This window comes from Pogoniulus pusillus, chromosome 36 (assembly GCF_015220805.1).
Source record: "Pogoniulus pusillus isolate bPogPus1 chromosome 36, bPogPus1.pri, whole genome shotgun sequence".
NCBI lineage: Eukaryota > Metazoa > Chordata > Aves > Piciformes > Lybiidae > Pogoniulus > Pogoniulus pusillus.
The window spans coordinates 4541566-4555814 of NC_087299.1; the positions used below are offsets into that span (position 1 = coordinate 4541566).

The 14249-nt window shown below is 62.0% G+C and overlaps 3 protein-coding genes across 4 annotated transcripts; 2 read left to right on the plus strand and 1 right to left on the minus strand.

Moving 5' to 3' along the window:
* Nucleotides 1–643: 643 nt before the first annotated feature.
* ICMT (isoprenylcysteine carboxyl methyltransferase) lies at nt 644–4679 on the plus strand. Of its 2 annotated transcripts, XM_064172306.1 has the most exons (6): nt 644–899; nt 1224–1312; nt 1391–1560; nt 2279–2496; nt 3308–3495; nt 3698–4679. In XM_064172306.1, the coding sequence occupies exons 1-5, from the start codon at nt 654–656 to the stop codon at nt 3488–3490; spliced, it is 906 nt and encodes a 301-aa protein (XP_064028376.1). In that variant the 5' UTR covers nt 644–653; the 3' UTR covers nt 3491–3495; nt 3698–4679. The 2 variants fall into 2 exon arrangements, with proteins under 2 accessions (XP_064028376.1, XP_064028374.1); XM_064172304.1 differs by having other exon boundaries at nt 3308–4679.
* Nucleotides 4680–5457: 778 nt separating this feature from the next.
* On the minus strand, nt 5458–11258 carry RNF207 (ring finger protein 207). Its single transcript, XM_064172301.1, has 18 exons — nt 10478–11258; nt 9847–10037; nt 9505–9637; nt 9277–9421; nt 9112–9193; nt 8968–9043; nt 8756–8881; nt 8603–8649; nt 8400–8472; nt 8261–8329; nt 8058–8126; nt 7865–7986; nt 6696–6885; nt 6432–6617; nt 6292–6343; nt 6081–6198; nt 5939–6010; nt 5458–5851 (listed from the first exon to the last, which is right to left on the minus strand). Exons 2-18 carry the CDS (start codon nt 10035–10037, stop codon nt 5689–5691), a joined length of 1914 nt encoding a protein of 637 aa, XP_064028371.1. The 5' UTR covers nt 10478–11258; the 3' UTR covers nt 5458–5688.
* A 478-nt stretch (nt 11259–11736) lies between these two features.
* RPL22 (ribosomal protein L22) lies at nt 11737–14209 on the plus strand. The gene is made up of 4 exons (XM_064172093.1): nt 11737–11843; nt 12260–12364; nt 12967–13091; nt 13989–14209. Exons 1-4 carry the CDS (start codon nt 11832–11834, stop codon nt 14131–14133), a joined length of 387 nt encoding a protein of 128 aa, XP_064028163.1. The 5' UTR covers nt 11737–11831; the 3' UTR covers nt 14134–14209.
* Nucleotides 14210–14249: the final 40 nt, after the last annotated feature.

Genomic DNA, 14249 nt, shown 5'->3' on the forward strand with positions numbered 1-14249 from the left:
TTCAGCAACCCCGGGCAGCAACAGCAGCAGCTTTATTAGAAGGCAGCCTGCTGCTTCCCTCCTCCTGCCTCTCCCCTGGATCCTCCCGAGCTCCCGGAGCAGCACAGGAAGCTCCGAGCCTTGGTTTTGAGTAGGTTTGCCTCTTTTTATTGGGAATCCCTTGAACGGCTCCGGTGCTGCTCGCGGCCCTACAGACCCTCCCCTAAATTCTGGGGCTGAGTGCGGGTCGTGCTAGGCCCCGGGGGTGGGGACCGGCGGCGCAGCACCACCGAGCTCCCCGTTCCCCCGCGGGAGCACCGCAATCCCTCCACCCCACCCCCGCCCGGCACACAAAGCAGCCGCAGGCTCTGAGCTTTTCTCGTCCGCTTTAATCAACCTCATGGAAGAGAAACTCGGAATTTTTCCACGGCTTTCGCGCATCACGGAGACGGCAGGAACCGGCGAGCGGGCGGCGAGGGTCCGGCGGCCCCACGGCTGTTACAGCCGCAGAGCGTACCCAGCGCCAGACGTTCCGGTTAGCAGCGTCAAAACAACGCTCGAACCGGAACCGGTCCCCGGGACACCGGGAGCGAGGCCCTCGCGAGACCCAGGCGCGCGGGGCGGGGCTCTCGCCGCCGTTTCCCGGGCGACGTAGGCGGGGCTGTGCCGCCATAATGGCGGCGGCTGCGGCGGCGCGGGCGGCAGCGCCGGCGGCGGGTCCGCGGCGGCTGGGCCGGGAGGCCCGCGCCAGCCTGGCCGCCTTCCTGCTGGGCGCCTCGGTGGCAGCGCTACCGGTGGCGCTGGGCTCCCCCGCTGCGCTGCTGGCCGCCCCCGGGCTGCGTGGCCGCCTGGCCGTCGCCATACACGTGGCGAGCGTCAACGCGGCGCTGCTGCTGCTTTACCCGCGGCCTCTTTACAAGGTACGAGCGGAGGCGCTGGGGAAACTGGTCCGGGGGTCGGTAGGGCGGCGGAGGCCCATGCAGGGCTGTGGTCGGGGGACGCCAGGTCCGGGGGACGGCGGCGGCGGGGCTGGAAGGGCGGCAGTTGAGGAACGTCTGCTACGGGGCAGGGTCCGGTGGGGCCCGGGCCAGGGGTGTGCCGATCGCGTTCATTGGGACTGTGAGAGGGCTGCAGTTGGGACTGGGCTCCGGGACTGGTGTTCGGGAGATACTGGGCTCGGGAGAAGGCCTAGCATGGCCCGGGCCGGCGGCGGCAGCAGCCTTGTCTCCCGTCCCTGTTTGCAGATCGCCGTCCGGGCCTGCTTCCTGGGCTTTGCCTTCGGCTGCGGGCTGCTGCTCAGCGCTGGCCGCTCCGCCTGGCGACACTTCGGCTGGTAAGGGCAGCGCCGGGCAGCCGGGTGGCTGCGGGGGCCCTCTGGCCCTGCCGAACCTCTCCCACTCCCTCTCCGCAGGTACATGTGCTCCCTCTCCCTCTTCCACTACTCGGAGTATCTGGTGACAGCCATCAACAACCCACGCAGCCTCTCGCTGGACTCCTTCCTGCTCAACCACAGCTTCGAGTACAACCTGGCTGCTCTCTCCTCCTGGGTGGAGTTCACGCTGGAGAAGCTTCTCTTCCCAGGTTGGCTGTTCTGTCCCTCCCCGCTGTCCCTCTTCCCATCTGCTCTTCTGTGGCTCTGGCCAGCTGCACATGGCTTGCCCCAGGCCCACCTGTCTGGCAGAGCATTGGTAACCCTGGCTGAGCCTTTCTGGCAGCAGTAGAGGAGGCTTTGACGTGGCCTTAATCCCCCTGTGCTCAAAGCCGCTCAGTTTCAGCCTGGGGAGGTGGGGAGGAGCACTCCCTGGACACTTTGTGCTTCCTTGCCTTGTGGCAGATCCTCAGCCCTTTCCTCCCTGCTCCTTCTCATCAGTTCTGATAGGATCCCGATCGATGCTTTAGTGTTGTCTTCTGACCCAGAATAAAATCAAACCAACAGAAGCTGTTTGCCAACCCTGAGGTGCTCCTGGTTCCCTGGCAGAAGGAGGATTTTCTCCTGCCTCGTTCTGTAGAGACAGTCTGGGCTGTGCTGCTCCCCCTGCACTGCCCTGGCAGTGCTGCGCTGGCTTTGCCCTAAGCCACAAAGCTGGGTTCCCGTGGGGTAATCCCTCACGAGGACATGCAGGCTCTGTGGGGGTGGGCTCAGTGGCAAGGGACACTCTGTCTCTGGTGGGGTGGTGGCACATGGAGCCCTGGCCATGCTTCACACTTTGTCATGATCTGAGATGGGGGGGAGAAGCCCACTGTGACCCCCTGCACCGTGAGCTCTGTGAACCTCCTGTGACCTGTCCTTGTCTTGCAGAGCTGAAGCAGATCACCTGGCTGAGCACCGTGGGGCTGCTGATGGTGATCTTTGGGGACTGCCTGAGGAAGGCAGCCATGCTTACTGCTGGCTCCAACTTCAACCACATCGTCCAGAATGAGAAGTCAGACACCCACACGCTGGTGACCAGCGGTGTCTATGGGTGGTTCCGGCACCCCTCTTACGTGGGCTGGTTCTACTGGAGCATTGGAACACAGGTATGGTGCGCAGCCTGCTCAGTTGCTTCTAGCTTATGACCCAGCTCTGTCGTCTTAATGCTGTCTCATGCCCATACCAGGGTGCAAACCACCAGCTGGCAGCAGCAGGGTGACCTGGGTGTGGATGTGACCCCTCTTGACTCTCCCTAGTGCATGAGATACCAGGAAGCCTCACCGGGTCTCCTGGGGAGACCCTACCTGCCACACACCTCAGCTGCCTGTGTGGAATGAGTGTGAGTGGAGGGGGCAGGCTTGGAGCCAGAGCACCCTGGGAAGCCTTGGCTTGATTTTCTGCCAGTTTAAAGCTGGTGCCCAGAGTTTCCTTCTATCCCTTTGCCAAAACGCCACCTGTCAGTGGCTGGACTCAGCCATGCTGCAGCTAAATGCCAACCTTGCGCCAGATGGCAAGGGAAACTCCCCCTAAGAGTGCCAAGGGCTCTGACCAGAGAGCAAACTGGGAAGCAGCTGTGGTTGAGCTGTGACTCAGCACTGCCATAGTTGCACTTTTCATGGGGTTGGCATCTGCCTTTAATCTTCCAGAGAGAGACCCTGAAGGGCTGTGCAGGGAGCAGCGTGGCCATGCCCAGGCTCCATAGAGCATCATTAACCAGGGTGGCAGGAGCTGGCAGCTGCCTGCAGGCCATTTCCTTCATAAGCATCAGTTTTGACCTGTAGTGAAATCCCACAGAAGCTGCTGGGGTTTTTGGAGAGCATTTAGACCTCATGGCAAACGTGATAAAGGTGATTAGACTGGGGAGGGGGCAGCCTGGGTGCCTGTGAGGGGACACTAACTGCTGGTGCCTGTTCACAGGTGTTGCTCTGCAACCCCATCTGCGTGGTGGGCTATGCGCTGGCATCCTGGCGCTTCTTCAGGGAACGGATCGAGGAGGAGGAGATCACCCTCATCCACTTCTTTGGAGAGGAGTACCTGGAGTACAAAAGGAAAGTGCCCTCAGGCCTCCCTTTTATTAGAGGAGTCAAAGTGGAACTGTAATGCAGGTGAGAACTGGACTGGCTGAGCAAACGCCCAGCTCCAGGCACTCTGGCTGAGGGACCGTGTGCCAAGGTCAGCCTGTTGGTGTTTCCTGGCTGCCCAGGAGGAGCTGGCGCAAGGCTGCCGAGCTGGGTGGCTTTGCTGGGTCACGAGCAGAGCAGAAGCTTGTGTGTCCTCCTTGAGACAAGTCCTTTGCTGCACATTCAGGGATCTTCCAGATAACTTAGCCTGTAGCCACCCTGAAGAGAGTCGAAGCCTCCTGCCTGCAGCAGCAGAAGTGGACTGGATGCCTCTGGGCCGATTCTCCTGGAGAACTGCTCTGCCCCGGTTGTCATACAGGGAGAGTGCTGGGCAGGGCACTGCTCTGATGGCTTCCCTTGATTTTAAAGCTTTGTGACCTGGTGAGCTGGGCAGCATGGCTTTCATCCCTTCAGGCCCAATTCTGCACGTTGGCACTTGGGCAGCTTACAGGAGCAGGCCTCAGGGGCAGGGACTGCTAGCCCTGGGTGTGCTGGAGAGCCAGCCCTGTGGCATCGATCAGCTGTCCTCCAGCTGAGGAGAGCTCTCAGCTTGCCTTGTGCCGCTGGGTCACAAGTGCTGCTCTGCAAAGCAGCAGGAGAGCTGAACCCTGTTCCCTTCCGAGGCTGCTGCAGAGGAGTAACTTTCAGCTGCTGCCTTCCCCATCCTCCCCTCTGTCACTGCTCTTCCCTCTTCCTGCTTCCAAATCTCGCTGCTTCCTACCCTGCCGGGCTGCCTCCATCCTGAGGAGATCCCAGGATTCTGGGTTGGGAAAGAACTGGGCTTGCCAAGGGCTTTTAGTGCTCAGATCCCTGCCTGCTCCTAAGGGTGAGGGATGTCAGCATGGCCAGGAGATGCCCCAGGGAAACCCTCCCAGGAAGACACAGGTTGGGCTGCCTGATGCTGTTTTACACCTTACTACTTGGAAGTGTTTCCTACCCAGGCTTTGTGGTATCACTTACTCTGTCGTTATATACCAAAGAGGTTCACTGTTCTCTTGAGTTTGTTGTTCTTCCCAGCTGGGATGGAGGAAGTTGCCTGTCAGGTCACACTCTGAGCTTGGAGTATACCTTAGTGAGGGTGCTGGGTGCAGCTCAGGACGGGGGCACTGGTGAGAGTTGCTTTGGGGTTAATTTTCTTATTTTATAAAAAAAAAAAAAAGAAAACATCACCAACTTCTGTCTGGTGGTCATTTGGAGAGAGCTCGAGGTGCTGGTGGCACTGCTGAGAGGGAATCCTTCCTTTGGCAGTTGCTGGTAGGGTTTGAGTGCTGCAGGTTGCAGTGCAGCACTCCCTGCTCCTGCCTGCCTGCCAGGGAAATTCTTAACTGGTTTTCCTGGAGATGTTAACTTTGCTGCTGTGAACTCACCCTGCTGGGCTTTGGACAGACATCCCCAGCAGCTTGTGCTTGGGTTTGCTGTGAGCTGACAATACAAACAAAACCTGCTTAGTGCTGTAGTTGTGCTCTGTGGCAGATGCCCCTTGGTCTTGAGCTGCAAGAGCATGGCACCAACCCTGCTTTCAACAGTGCTGCAGCAGGGTCTGCCCAGGTAGGATGAAGAGGGATAAAGGGAAAAACTTCACCTGGTGTAAGGTCTGCAGAGTTCTGTTGGTGTGTCTCAGACCAGCAGCCTCTCCTAACTGCCAAAGCCTGAGGCTGGCAGTTCAGTGAGGAAATGGGAGTCCATCAGATGTGGGGAGGCCTCTGAGCTTCTGGTGGGAGGCTGGAGGAAGCTGTGCCTGCAGCACTTGGTGAGTTTTCAAGCAGCAGAGTCAGCAGGAGCAGAGCTCTCCTTGCTGTTTTGCTCTACCCTGTGGTGAGCTCCTGGCTCTGCCCTTGCAAGGTGTTTGGGTTCATTTCCCTCGTGTTTGTGAGCTGTGGGTTTTGGAGATGCTGGATGCCCCAAACATGCCCAGAGCCACAGAACCAAGTGGTCACTTTGTGTCCTTTATTTCCCCTCTGACACTTGAGTGCACACAAGACATCAAGACAATGACTTTTTTAGACCAGCAAAGTCACCCCAAGGTGGCTCTTGCTGTGCCACAGACACGTGTGCCCTGGGCTAGACTGCCAGCCTTCACTTCTGGCACAAGGCAAGAGCAGACAGGTATCATGCAGGGCACTTCTTTTTTCCATACTGGGCACCACGCAGCTCTGTGCCCTGGCTTGGTGCTGGGCTCTATGGTGCTGAGTCCTGCTGGGCAGTGTCCTCAGTCCCCGTTTTCTGCTGGCCTCTGCAGCAGTCTTTGCTTTTTGGGGAGGGGTCTCCAGTGGTGCTGTCAGGCATGCAGCCATCCCCAGGGTTGGCTGCAGCTGCCTGCTGCCTGCTGAGTGACTTGTCCCTGCCGACGGGAAGGCACCGTGGCAGGGTCAGGGGCTGGGATGGGATGTGGGGGCAATTGAACACTTGGGCATTCGCTGTCACCTACTTTGGCATCGCTTCGCTGTCATTGCAGGTACTGAGCAGCATCAGTGCCTGTTCCTCCTTGGGTTCCTGCAGCCTGTGGTGGGGTGGGAGTGAGGCCATGGTTGTGTCCTTCCCAGCCCTGGCAGCCCCCTCACAGCCCTCACCTGGGCTCCAGACGCTCCTTCACCTTGGCGATGGAGCGCACGTAGGGTGCGATCTGCTTGGTGATGGTGCTCAGGCAGCTGTTCTCCTGCCGCAGCTGCAGCAGGTCGTGGAGCTGGGCTGGGGTGTGAGAGGAGCAGGCTCTGGGCACTGCTGCCCCACGACAGAGTGGGCATGAGGGGTTTGGGGCAGGGCATCAGAGGCACACAGTACCTTCATAGATCTCCTGCTCGTTTGCCACCCGCTGGTATGTCTCCTCCCAGACCTGCAAGGGGCAGAGGGAGCTGGGCAGCATGTGGTGGCACAAGCATGGAGGGATCTGGCTGTGCCAGGATGTGCCAGCTGGGCTGTACCTCCTCAAAGACGCTGCGCATCATCTCCACGGCTGAGTAGTGCGCAGCGATCTGCACGTCCATCTGCAGGGACTTCTGCAGGATCTCGCTCATGAGCTCCATCCTGATCAGCGAGTGGTGCTTGGTGAGGTCCCGGTGCAGCTCCTGCACCTGGTCCTTCAGGGCCTGGATCTCCGTCTGCAGCATCTGCAGGAGCAGGGGGCACCACGGTGTGGGCAGCGCCCCAGCCCCGGCCCGCCCGCTCCCGGCGCGCTCCCTACCTACCCGGTAGGTGCTCTCGTAGTTGCGACAGTGCTCGGCAAAGGGCGTCTGGCGCCCCTCGGCCAGCAACACCTTGGTGCTGATGTAGCGGTGCAGCGTTGGCTTCCGCACCATGGGCACGCTGGACATCTTATCGCTGCTGGGGGCACAGCTGGGCACCATGAGGGTCTTGGAGCATTGGCTGCCAGGGAGCCTGTGCGGAGAGGTGGCAGCAGCGCGCTGCGAGCGAGCAGCGGCAGCAGGGGAGAGGTGATGGGGGGAGAACCGTGCCCAGGGCTCGGCCCCCCCACCCCTCAGCCCTGGGTCGCGCCCCGGGTGCCAGTCCTACGCACCCGAGTGCACAGGATCAGCGGAATGTGCCTTACACCGCGCCAGAACTCAGCTTTCTATGGGCTGCTGTCCTGGTACTCACAGCCTCAGGACCAGCTGCGGCAGGGAAGAGGCAAAGCTGAGCCTGCCATGCTCTGCTTTCCACAAGCACCGTTGTGGCTTGCTCCTTCACCTCGGGTATCTCCTGGCCCTTTGATCACCTCTGCCCATGCATCATTCCCCCCATCCCACAGCCTCCCGGCTCTGCTGTCCCACTGCCGTCAGTCCTACCGTGCTGTGCCACGCTCCCCTTGCCTGTGCCGGGGCCGGCAGCTCTCTGGAGCTCAGCTACCCCACAGCACCGAGCCCAGCCCGGAGCGAGCAGTGGCCCCCATGGGGTGGCAGTGCCTGTTTGTCCTCTCCGGACGGGAGCGCCTGGCAGGGTGGGTGCTGCTGTGACATCAGGGGGCCTAAAAATATCCTGGGCGAGGAACTGCTGGGCACTTCCCTGAAATTCTGATAAAAATAGTGGTGGGCGAAGAGGCTGCGGCGCCATGGGCGTGCAGGCAAGCAGGAGCTGGCCCTGGCCGCGGGGGGCAGAGCCCTCCAGGGAGCACGGCAGGGGCCAGGTCGGGCACAGCCTCACTCAGCACCCTGCTGCCAGCCCTGCTGCCTGCTTCCCAGAAGTGTTACTGAAAGCCCCCGTGCCTGTGGTTCCTCAGCACAGCTGCCCTCGGCCTTGTTCCCCAGCCAGCGCTGAGGTGACAGGCTCAAGGGCAGTGCTGGGGGCAAGCCTGGCATGGTGGGATGCCAGTGAAGGATACGTGGCAGGATGTGGCCGGGGTGCCATTCTAGCATCTCACATGTTTGTGCCAGCAATGCCAGGACCCATGCTACCAGCGCTGCCAACCACGGAGCGTCGGGGGCTGAGCATCAGCAGGGGCTCCAGGCAGCGGGCAAACTCTGCCCGGTACTCGCTGTTGATCTGGGGGGTGAGAAGGGGGTGAGCCAGCAGCTGGGGCTGCCTGTGGGTGCTGTGGGCACTGGGGGCTCTACCTTGCTGGTCTGTGCTGGCCGCAGGCGGTGTGGCAGCTTGACGATCCTCTGCAGCCTTTCCATCAGTTGCTGAAAGGCAGTGGTGAGGTGAGGGGTGCCTGGCACCCTGCCTGTGAGTCTGGCACCTCCACAGGGTGCCAATGGCCACCCCATAGCACCACAGAGGATACTCCAGACCCCGACATGGTGCTGCCACCACTCACGTAGCCCAGGTCCAGGAACTCGGCTTTGTTGGCAGAACTCAGGAATGCTGAGCAGGTCACCAGGTGGATCTGTGGGAGGGTAGCATCACTGCTGGCATGCTTCAGGGCCGTGGCACCCCTGCCCAGCTTGGAGCCCTACCTGCAGAGTGGGCAGCAGGGAGGCGAGGTGGGCGAGCTGCTCCTTGAAAGCCTTCTCCTTCTCCTCGTGTTGGCTGCAGCAGAGGATGGTGTGGCATAGCACAGCTATGGTGGGGCACTGGGAGCCATCCAGCCCCAGGGCACCCTGAAATGCCCTGGGAAGGGGGACAGCCCTTGGAGCATGCTTAGCCCATGCCCCCTCACCTCTGCACAACTTTCAGGAGTGACTTCCTCCTTTCAGAGAGTTGCTCCTGCAAACAGCATGGCTGTCCTGTGTCCTGTTGTCACCCTGGACAACTGCTGCCCCAGCTCTGCAATGCCCACGCACTGGGCACTCCTGGGCACAGGGCCCCGCACCTGCATGCGGCCAAAGAGGGAGTTGATGGCTGCCTCCTCCTCGCTGGCACTGTTGCGCACCTCCTCGATCATGGCCTTCAGGAGCACGATGGCCTCACGGGTGGAGGTCTGCAGCTCCTTTACTGCCTGCCAGGGGCAGAGGGGCAGCTGTGGGCACTGTGGGCAGCACGATGCCTCTGCTCCTGCCCCAAAGATCTGCCATCCCTGCCCACCATCACGGCCTGGTCCAGCCGCTGGCAACCTTGCATGTAGGCAGTCTCGATGTCGATGCAGTGTGCCCGGCTCTCCCTACAGACACAGGTGTGAGGGCACAGGGTGCCAGGGCATGGGGCAGGCATGGGACCAGGGCTGCTCACCCCTGCATGTCCCTGAAGCAGTTGATGCAGAGCATGGACTTCTTCTCTGTGGAGAACATGATGTAGGGCTCCTCATGCAGCGCTGCAAGGGACAGGGCTGTCAGGCAGCCTGGCACAGCGCAGTGCAGCATGGCACGGGTTGGTGCAGCGTGGCGTGGCACTCACGGCACTTCTTGTGGATGTCTTTGGTGCGCTTGGAGAGGGAGACAATCTCGTGGCGGGCAAACATCTTGGCACGGTGCGTGTCCTCGCGGCACGGGGCGCAGAGGGGCTGCCCGCAGGTGTTGCAGAAGTACATGGTGTCCAGCTCCTGTGCAGCGGAGGGGGCAGCTGGTGATGGGCACGGCCTTGGGGGGGGGGGCGGGGCTGGCCCATCCTGTTTTCATCGCTCACCGCCTTGGCACAGTGCCGGTCGCAGTTGGCACACTGCACGTCCTCCTCGCCGTCGGCAGAGCTGTCCACCAGGAACTGCAGGAGCCTGTCCACAGGAGGCAGCCCTGTGCCCCCCCTCACCACCGAGGGGTGCCTGTGGGCACAGGACGGGATGAGGACAGAAACAGTACAGAGTAAGGAATGGGAAGAGGATGAAATGGAGACAGGGGTGGGGTGGGGATGAGGGTGGTATGGAGATGAAGGTAAGCATGGGGACACCCACTCAAGGCAGGTGGGGTCAGATCTGGGGACGCTGTCTGTGTGCCCTGGTCCTGGCATGCCCTGGCAGGGCCTGTTCCTTACCCGCAGAGTGGGCAGTGCAGGCGGCCGTCGCTGGCACGGCCCCGCAGGCAGCTGGCACAGAAGTTGTGGTAGCAGTCAAGCAGGCAGGGGTGCTGGTAGGGCTCATGGCACAGCAGGCAGACCAGCGGGTGGCAGTTGGCCTTCTCCAGCTCTGAGCAGCTCCCCATCAGGGAGAAGATGCCACCCGCCATCTGTGGGGCAGGGAGCAGCCCCTCTGTGCCCTGCTTCACCCCCTGTGCCTGGGGGGCCCCCGCAGCCCCCCTTCATGTCAGTGCTGTGGCTGCCGTGGCAAGGATAAATCCTGCCCCTCTGGGGCCCACGAGCTCCTGCCTATTTTTAGGTTATGAGCTGCATGGCACAAGGCTGCCCCAAATGTGCTCCTTCCCCCTGGCACCACAGGCTGCATACTCCCAGGCTGGGGTGTCCCCCGAAAAGGAGCATCCCCTGCAGCTGAGTGTGCCCCAGGGCGGGTGAGGACGCTGAGTTGGGTGTCCCCTAGGAGGGAGCATGCCCTGCCCTGGCATATATCCCTTAAAGGTGGCAGCCTGGCAGTGGATGCAGCCAGTAGCGCCACACGTTGAGGGCACACTGAGGGGCAGCCACCCCACACAGTGCCTGGCGAAAGCTTTACCTCTCCCTCTCTGGAAGCGGGGCTGGGCCGTGCCGAGTCGGGCCGTGTCCAGTCGGGTCGTGCCGCTGCAGGAATGAGAGCGACGTAGCGGCCGGGCCTGGCTGTCCCGTGACGTGGGGCCCCTGGCACCGCCGGGCGCCTGCCATGCCACGGCCAAAAATAGCCTTGGGCTCCTCGGCATCCTGTGTCAGGGACGGCTTTTGTGTGTGGGGACCAGGGGGACACGGGGGGCACCCAGCTGCTGGACACCTGTGTAGCCTGATGAGGGTGCACCCCATGGGCAGCGAGTGGGGTCTAGGAGTGCTTCTGTGGGAAACGCAGCACCCCGAGGTGCGGGGCTATGGCACCCCGTGGGAAGCGAGCCAGTTTGGGGCACAGGGGTCACCCCGCAGCAGCACAGCACCCCGGGGGTGCGGGGCTATGGCACTCCGTGGGAAGGGAGCCAGTCTGGGGTACAGGGGTCACCCCGCAGCAGCACAGCACCCCGGGGGTGCGGGACTATGGCACTGGGTGGGAAGGGAGCCAGTTTGGGGCACAGGGGTCACCCCGCAGCAGCACAGCACCCCGGGGGTGCGGGGCTATGGCACTCCGTGGGAAGGGAGCCAGTCTGGGGTACAGGGGTCACCCCGCAGCAGCACAGCACTCCGGGGGTGCGGGACTATGGCACTGGGTGGGAAGGGAGCCAGTTTGGGGTACAGGGGTCACCCCGCAGCAGCACAGCACTCCGGGGGTGCGGGACTATGGCACTGGGTGGGAAGGGAGCCAGTTTGGGGTACAGGGGTCAACCCGCAGCAGCACAGCACTCCGGGGGTGCGGGACTATGGCACTGGGTGGGGAGCCAGTTTGGGGTACAGGGGTCACCCCGCAGCAGCACAGCACCCCGGGGGTGCGGGGCTATGGCACTCCGTGGGAAGCGAGCCAGTTTGGGGTACAGGGGTCACCCCGCAGCAGCACAGCACCCTGGCGTGCAGGGATGGTCCTCTGGGCAGTACCAGGGTGCAAGGACACGCCGCCCCACGGACAGGGAGGCTCCCCACGGGCAGCAAAGCAGCACCCTGTGCTTCGGAGAAGCCCCAGTGCCTCGGTCGCTGCCAGCCCGACCCCGCTCCCCCACGCCGGCAGCCGCACGGATGGCGTCCGCCAGGCCCCGCCCAGCCAGGCAGCACTGCTCGCTCGCCAGCAGCCAGCAGCCAGCGGCGCGGGGGGGGCGGGCGGGCGGGGCCGGCAGCCATCGGTGCTCTCGGCGCTCGTCTGGCGCGGCCTGCGCTGTGCGCACGCGCCCTGCCCGCCCGAGCGGGGATCGGCGCACGCGCGCGGCGCGGCGCTCCTTTTCTGCCCCCTCGCTGGAGCCGCCATGGCGCCCGTGGTGAGTGTCTGCTGCCGGCGGGCGGCCGGGCCGCCGCATCGCTCTGTCTCGGCGCCGCTCTCACTGGGTCTCTGCCTTCCTTCTGGTTCCTTCTGTCCGGGATCGTTCGCCTTCCGCCCGGCGTGGACGGCTTTGGGTCTCCGCGTGGGGCTGGGCCCACGCCTCGGCTTCCCTCGGTCCTTGCCCACCGAGCGTCGGGCGGGTGGCTCGTGGGGCGAGCGAACGGGGACTGCCTCTCCCTCTGCCCCCGGGACCGGGTCCTGGCTCAGGGCCTTTCCCTTCTCTCTGCGCCCAGCCCGGAGCCCGGCCCAGTTTCCCTGCCTCCAGCATGGAGCGCGGTCTGGCCTCTTCCCCGCTCTCCCGACCCCGTTGCTGTGGGTCGATGCCTCACGGCTCTCTGTTTCCCCCCGCTGCAGAAGAAGCCCGCAGCGAAAGGTGGCAAAAAAAAGAAGCAGGTGTTGAAATTCACTCTGGACTGCACCCACCCGGTGGAAGATGGCATCATGGACGCCGCCAACTTTGTGAGTGCGAGGCCACCCCGCTACGGGCTCTGCTCCCGGCTGGCAAACGTGGCCCTGCCAGCCCCTGCCACCCCTGCTCCCCAGTTTTGTCCCGTAGCGTGGTGCACCATAAAAGCCTGCAGTGCTGGGGCACACCCTGCAGACAAAGGGAGCCTGGCGTGGTGCTGGGGGCTGGGAGATGCTTGCAACCACTTGGCAGTTAAAGTGCAGGCATTTCCCTGTCTGCAGAGTAGTGTTTCCATTCATCCCTCTGATGATTTTGAGTGCAGGCTGCATGCAGAGGGCTGTGTCTCAGCTGTCCTCAGAGGATACTACCCCAGTTGTCATCTCACCAGCTGTCCTGTTGGGAGACAGGAAAAGTGTCCTTGCCTCACTAAGAGCCTTGCTTACGTGCGGGGCTGAATTTTGGATTGTCTGTGGCAGGCACTGACAGGCTCAGAGCCTCCCAGCCTATGGGAAAGCAGCTTTCCTACTATTGCCCTGCACAGCACAGCCCTTCTCCCTCTGCCCTGGCTCTAGTGAAAGGCCAGATCACGAGCGAGCTGGGGAGGCTCTGGGGCTGCAGGCAGCTGCGGGTGAGCGATGGCTTTCTTCTCTTGCAGGAGCAGTTCCTGCAGGAAAGGATCAAAGTGAATGGCAAAGCAGGGAACCTGGGTGGGGGTGCGGTGACCATTGAGAGAAGCAAGAGCAAGATCACGGTCACGTCAGAGGTCCCGTTCTCAAAGAGGTGAGCTGCAGGAGCATCCCTGTGTCCTCATGGCACTCACTGCTGTCACAAGGCTGCTGCTGGTGCTCAGGTCTGTGGCTGATCATCACCAGCCTCAGCTGTCCCTCGGTGGGACTGCATTTAGTCAGGAGGTGGGCTGGCAAGAGAGCCTGGGAGTAAACGGCTCTCAGGAATTCTGCTGAGCCTTGGTGATGCTCTGTGCTGTGGCTGCTGTTCCTAAATGACTTTTGAGAAAGAGATGGAATCGATCTTACTGGGGAGGCTAGTGGGGTTGTCTGGGAAGAGCGCACAGCTGAAAGGATGCCAAGTGTGGAGTTCAGGGGCTGAGATCTTCCATTCACTCCCTGTGTCCTGCAGGGCTTCTGCCTTTGTTTTGCTTCTTGGGACTGCCTGTTGTTTCTCTGGCTTCCGTGAACAGAATTCTTGCTGTGGCACAGCTGGCCCAGTGAGACAGAGGTCTAAAGTGCTGGGAAGAGGAGAACTGGCACTGACGCAGTGCCCTCTTTAAAGCACCCCTGTTTTGCCCAGTGAAGTTTCTGTTGCTGCTGCGCTGGGCAGCTGCTGTGCAAGCTGGCAGTGGCCATCTTCATCCCAGCGGAGTTGAACTGGTGGTGTGGAAACTCGGTGTTGTGGTGTAGCCTTGGCAGGTGAGGGAGGCCAAGGACTTCCCAGGCTCTACTTTGTGGCGCTGCTAGTGCCCTTCCCTTGGTGATTGTGTTTCCTGGCAGCTTTACTGGGACGTGCCTGATGGGATGTGTTGCTTCTAGTTGTGGTGGGACCTCATCGGGACAGGAATTTGGCCTGCCCCACAGTACTGTGGTACAGGAGAGTGTTCCTGGAGGAACGCTACAGTTTTGGGGGTGAAAACCCAGTTTCGAGCCACGCTTCTCCCTGCAGGTACCTGAAGTACCTGACCAAGAAGTACCTGAAGAAGAACAACCTGCGGGACTGGCTGCGTGTGGTGGCCAACAGCAAGGAGAGCTACGAGCTGCGCTACTTCCAGATCAACCAGGATGAGGAGGAAGAGGAGGAGGAGGATTGAGCTGCCCGCCCCCCCCCCCGCACCGTTTTGTACAGTTTTGCTTTCCTGCAATAAAGGGCGGGGAGAGTTGTTGATACCCCGCGCTCGGCTGGCTGCGGTGCGCCGCGGGGCTGCTG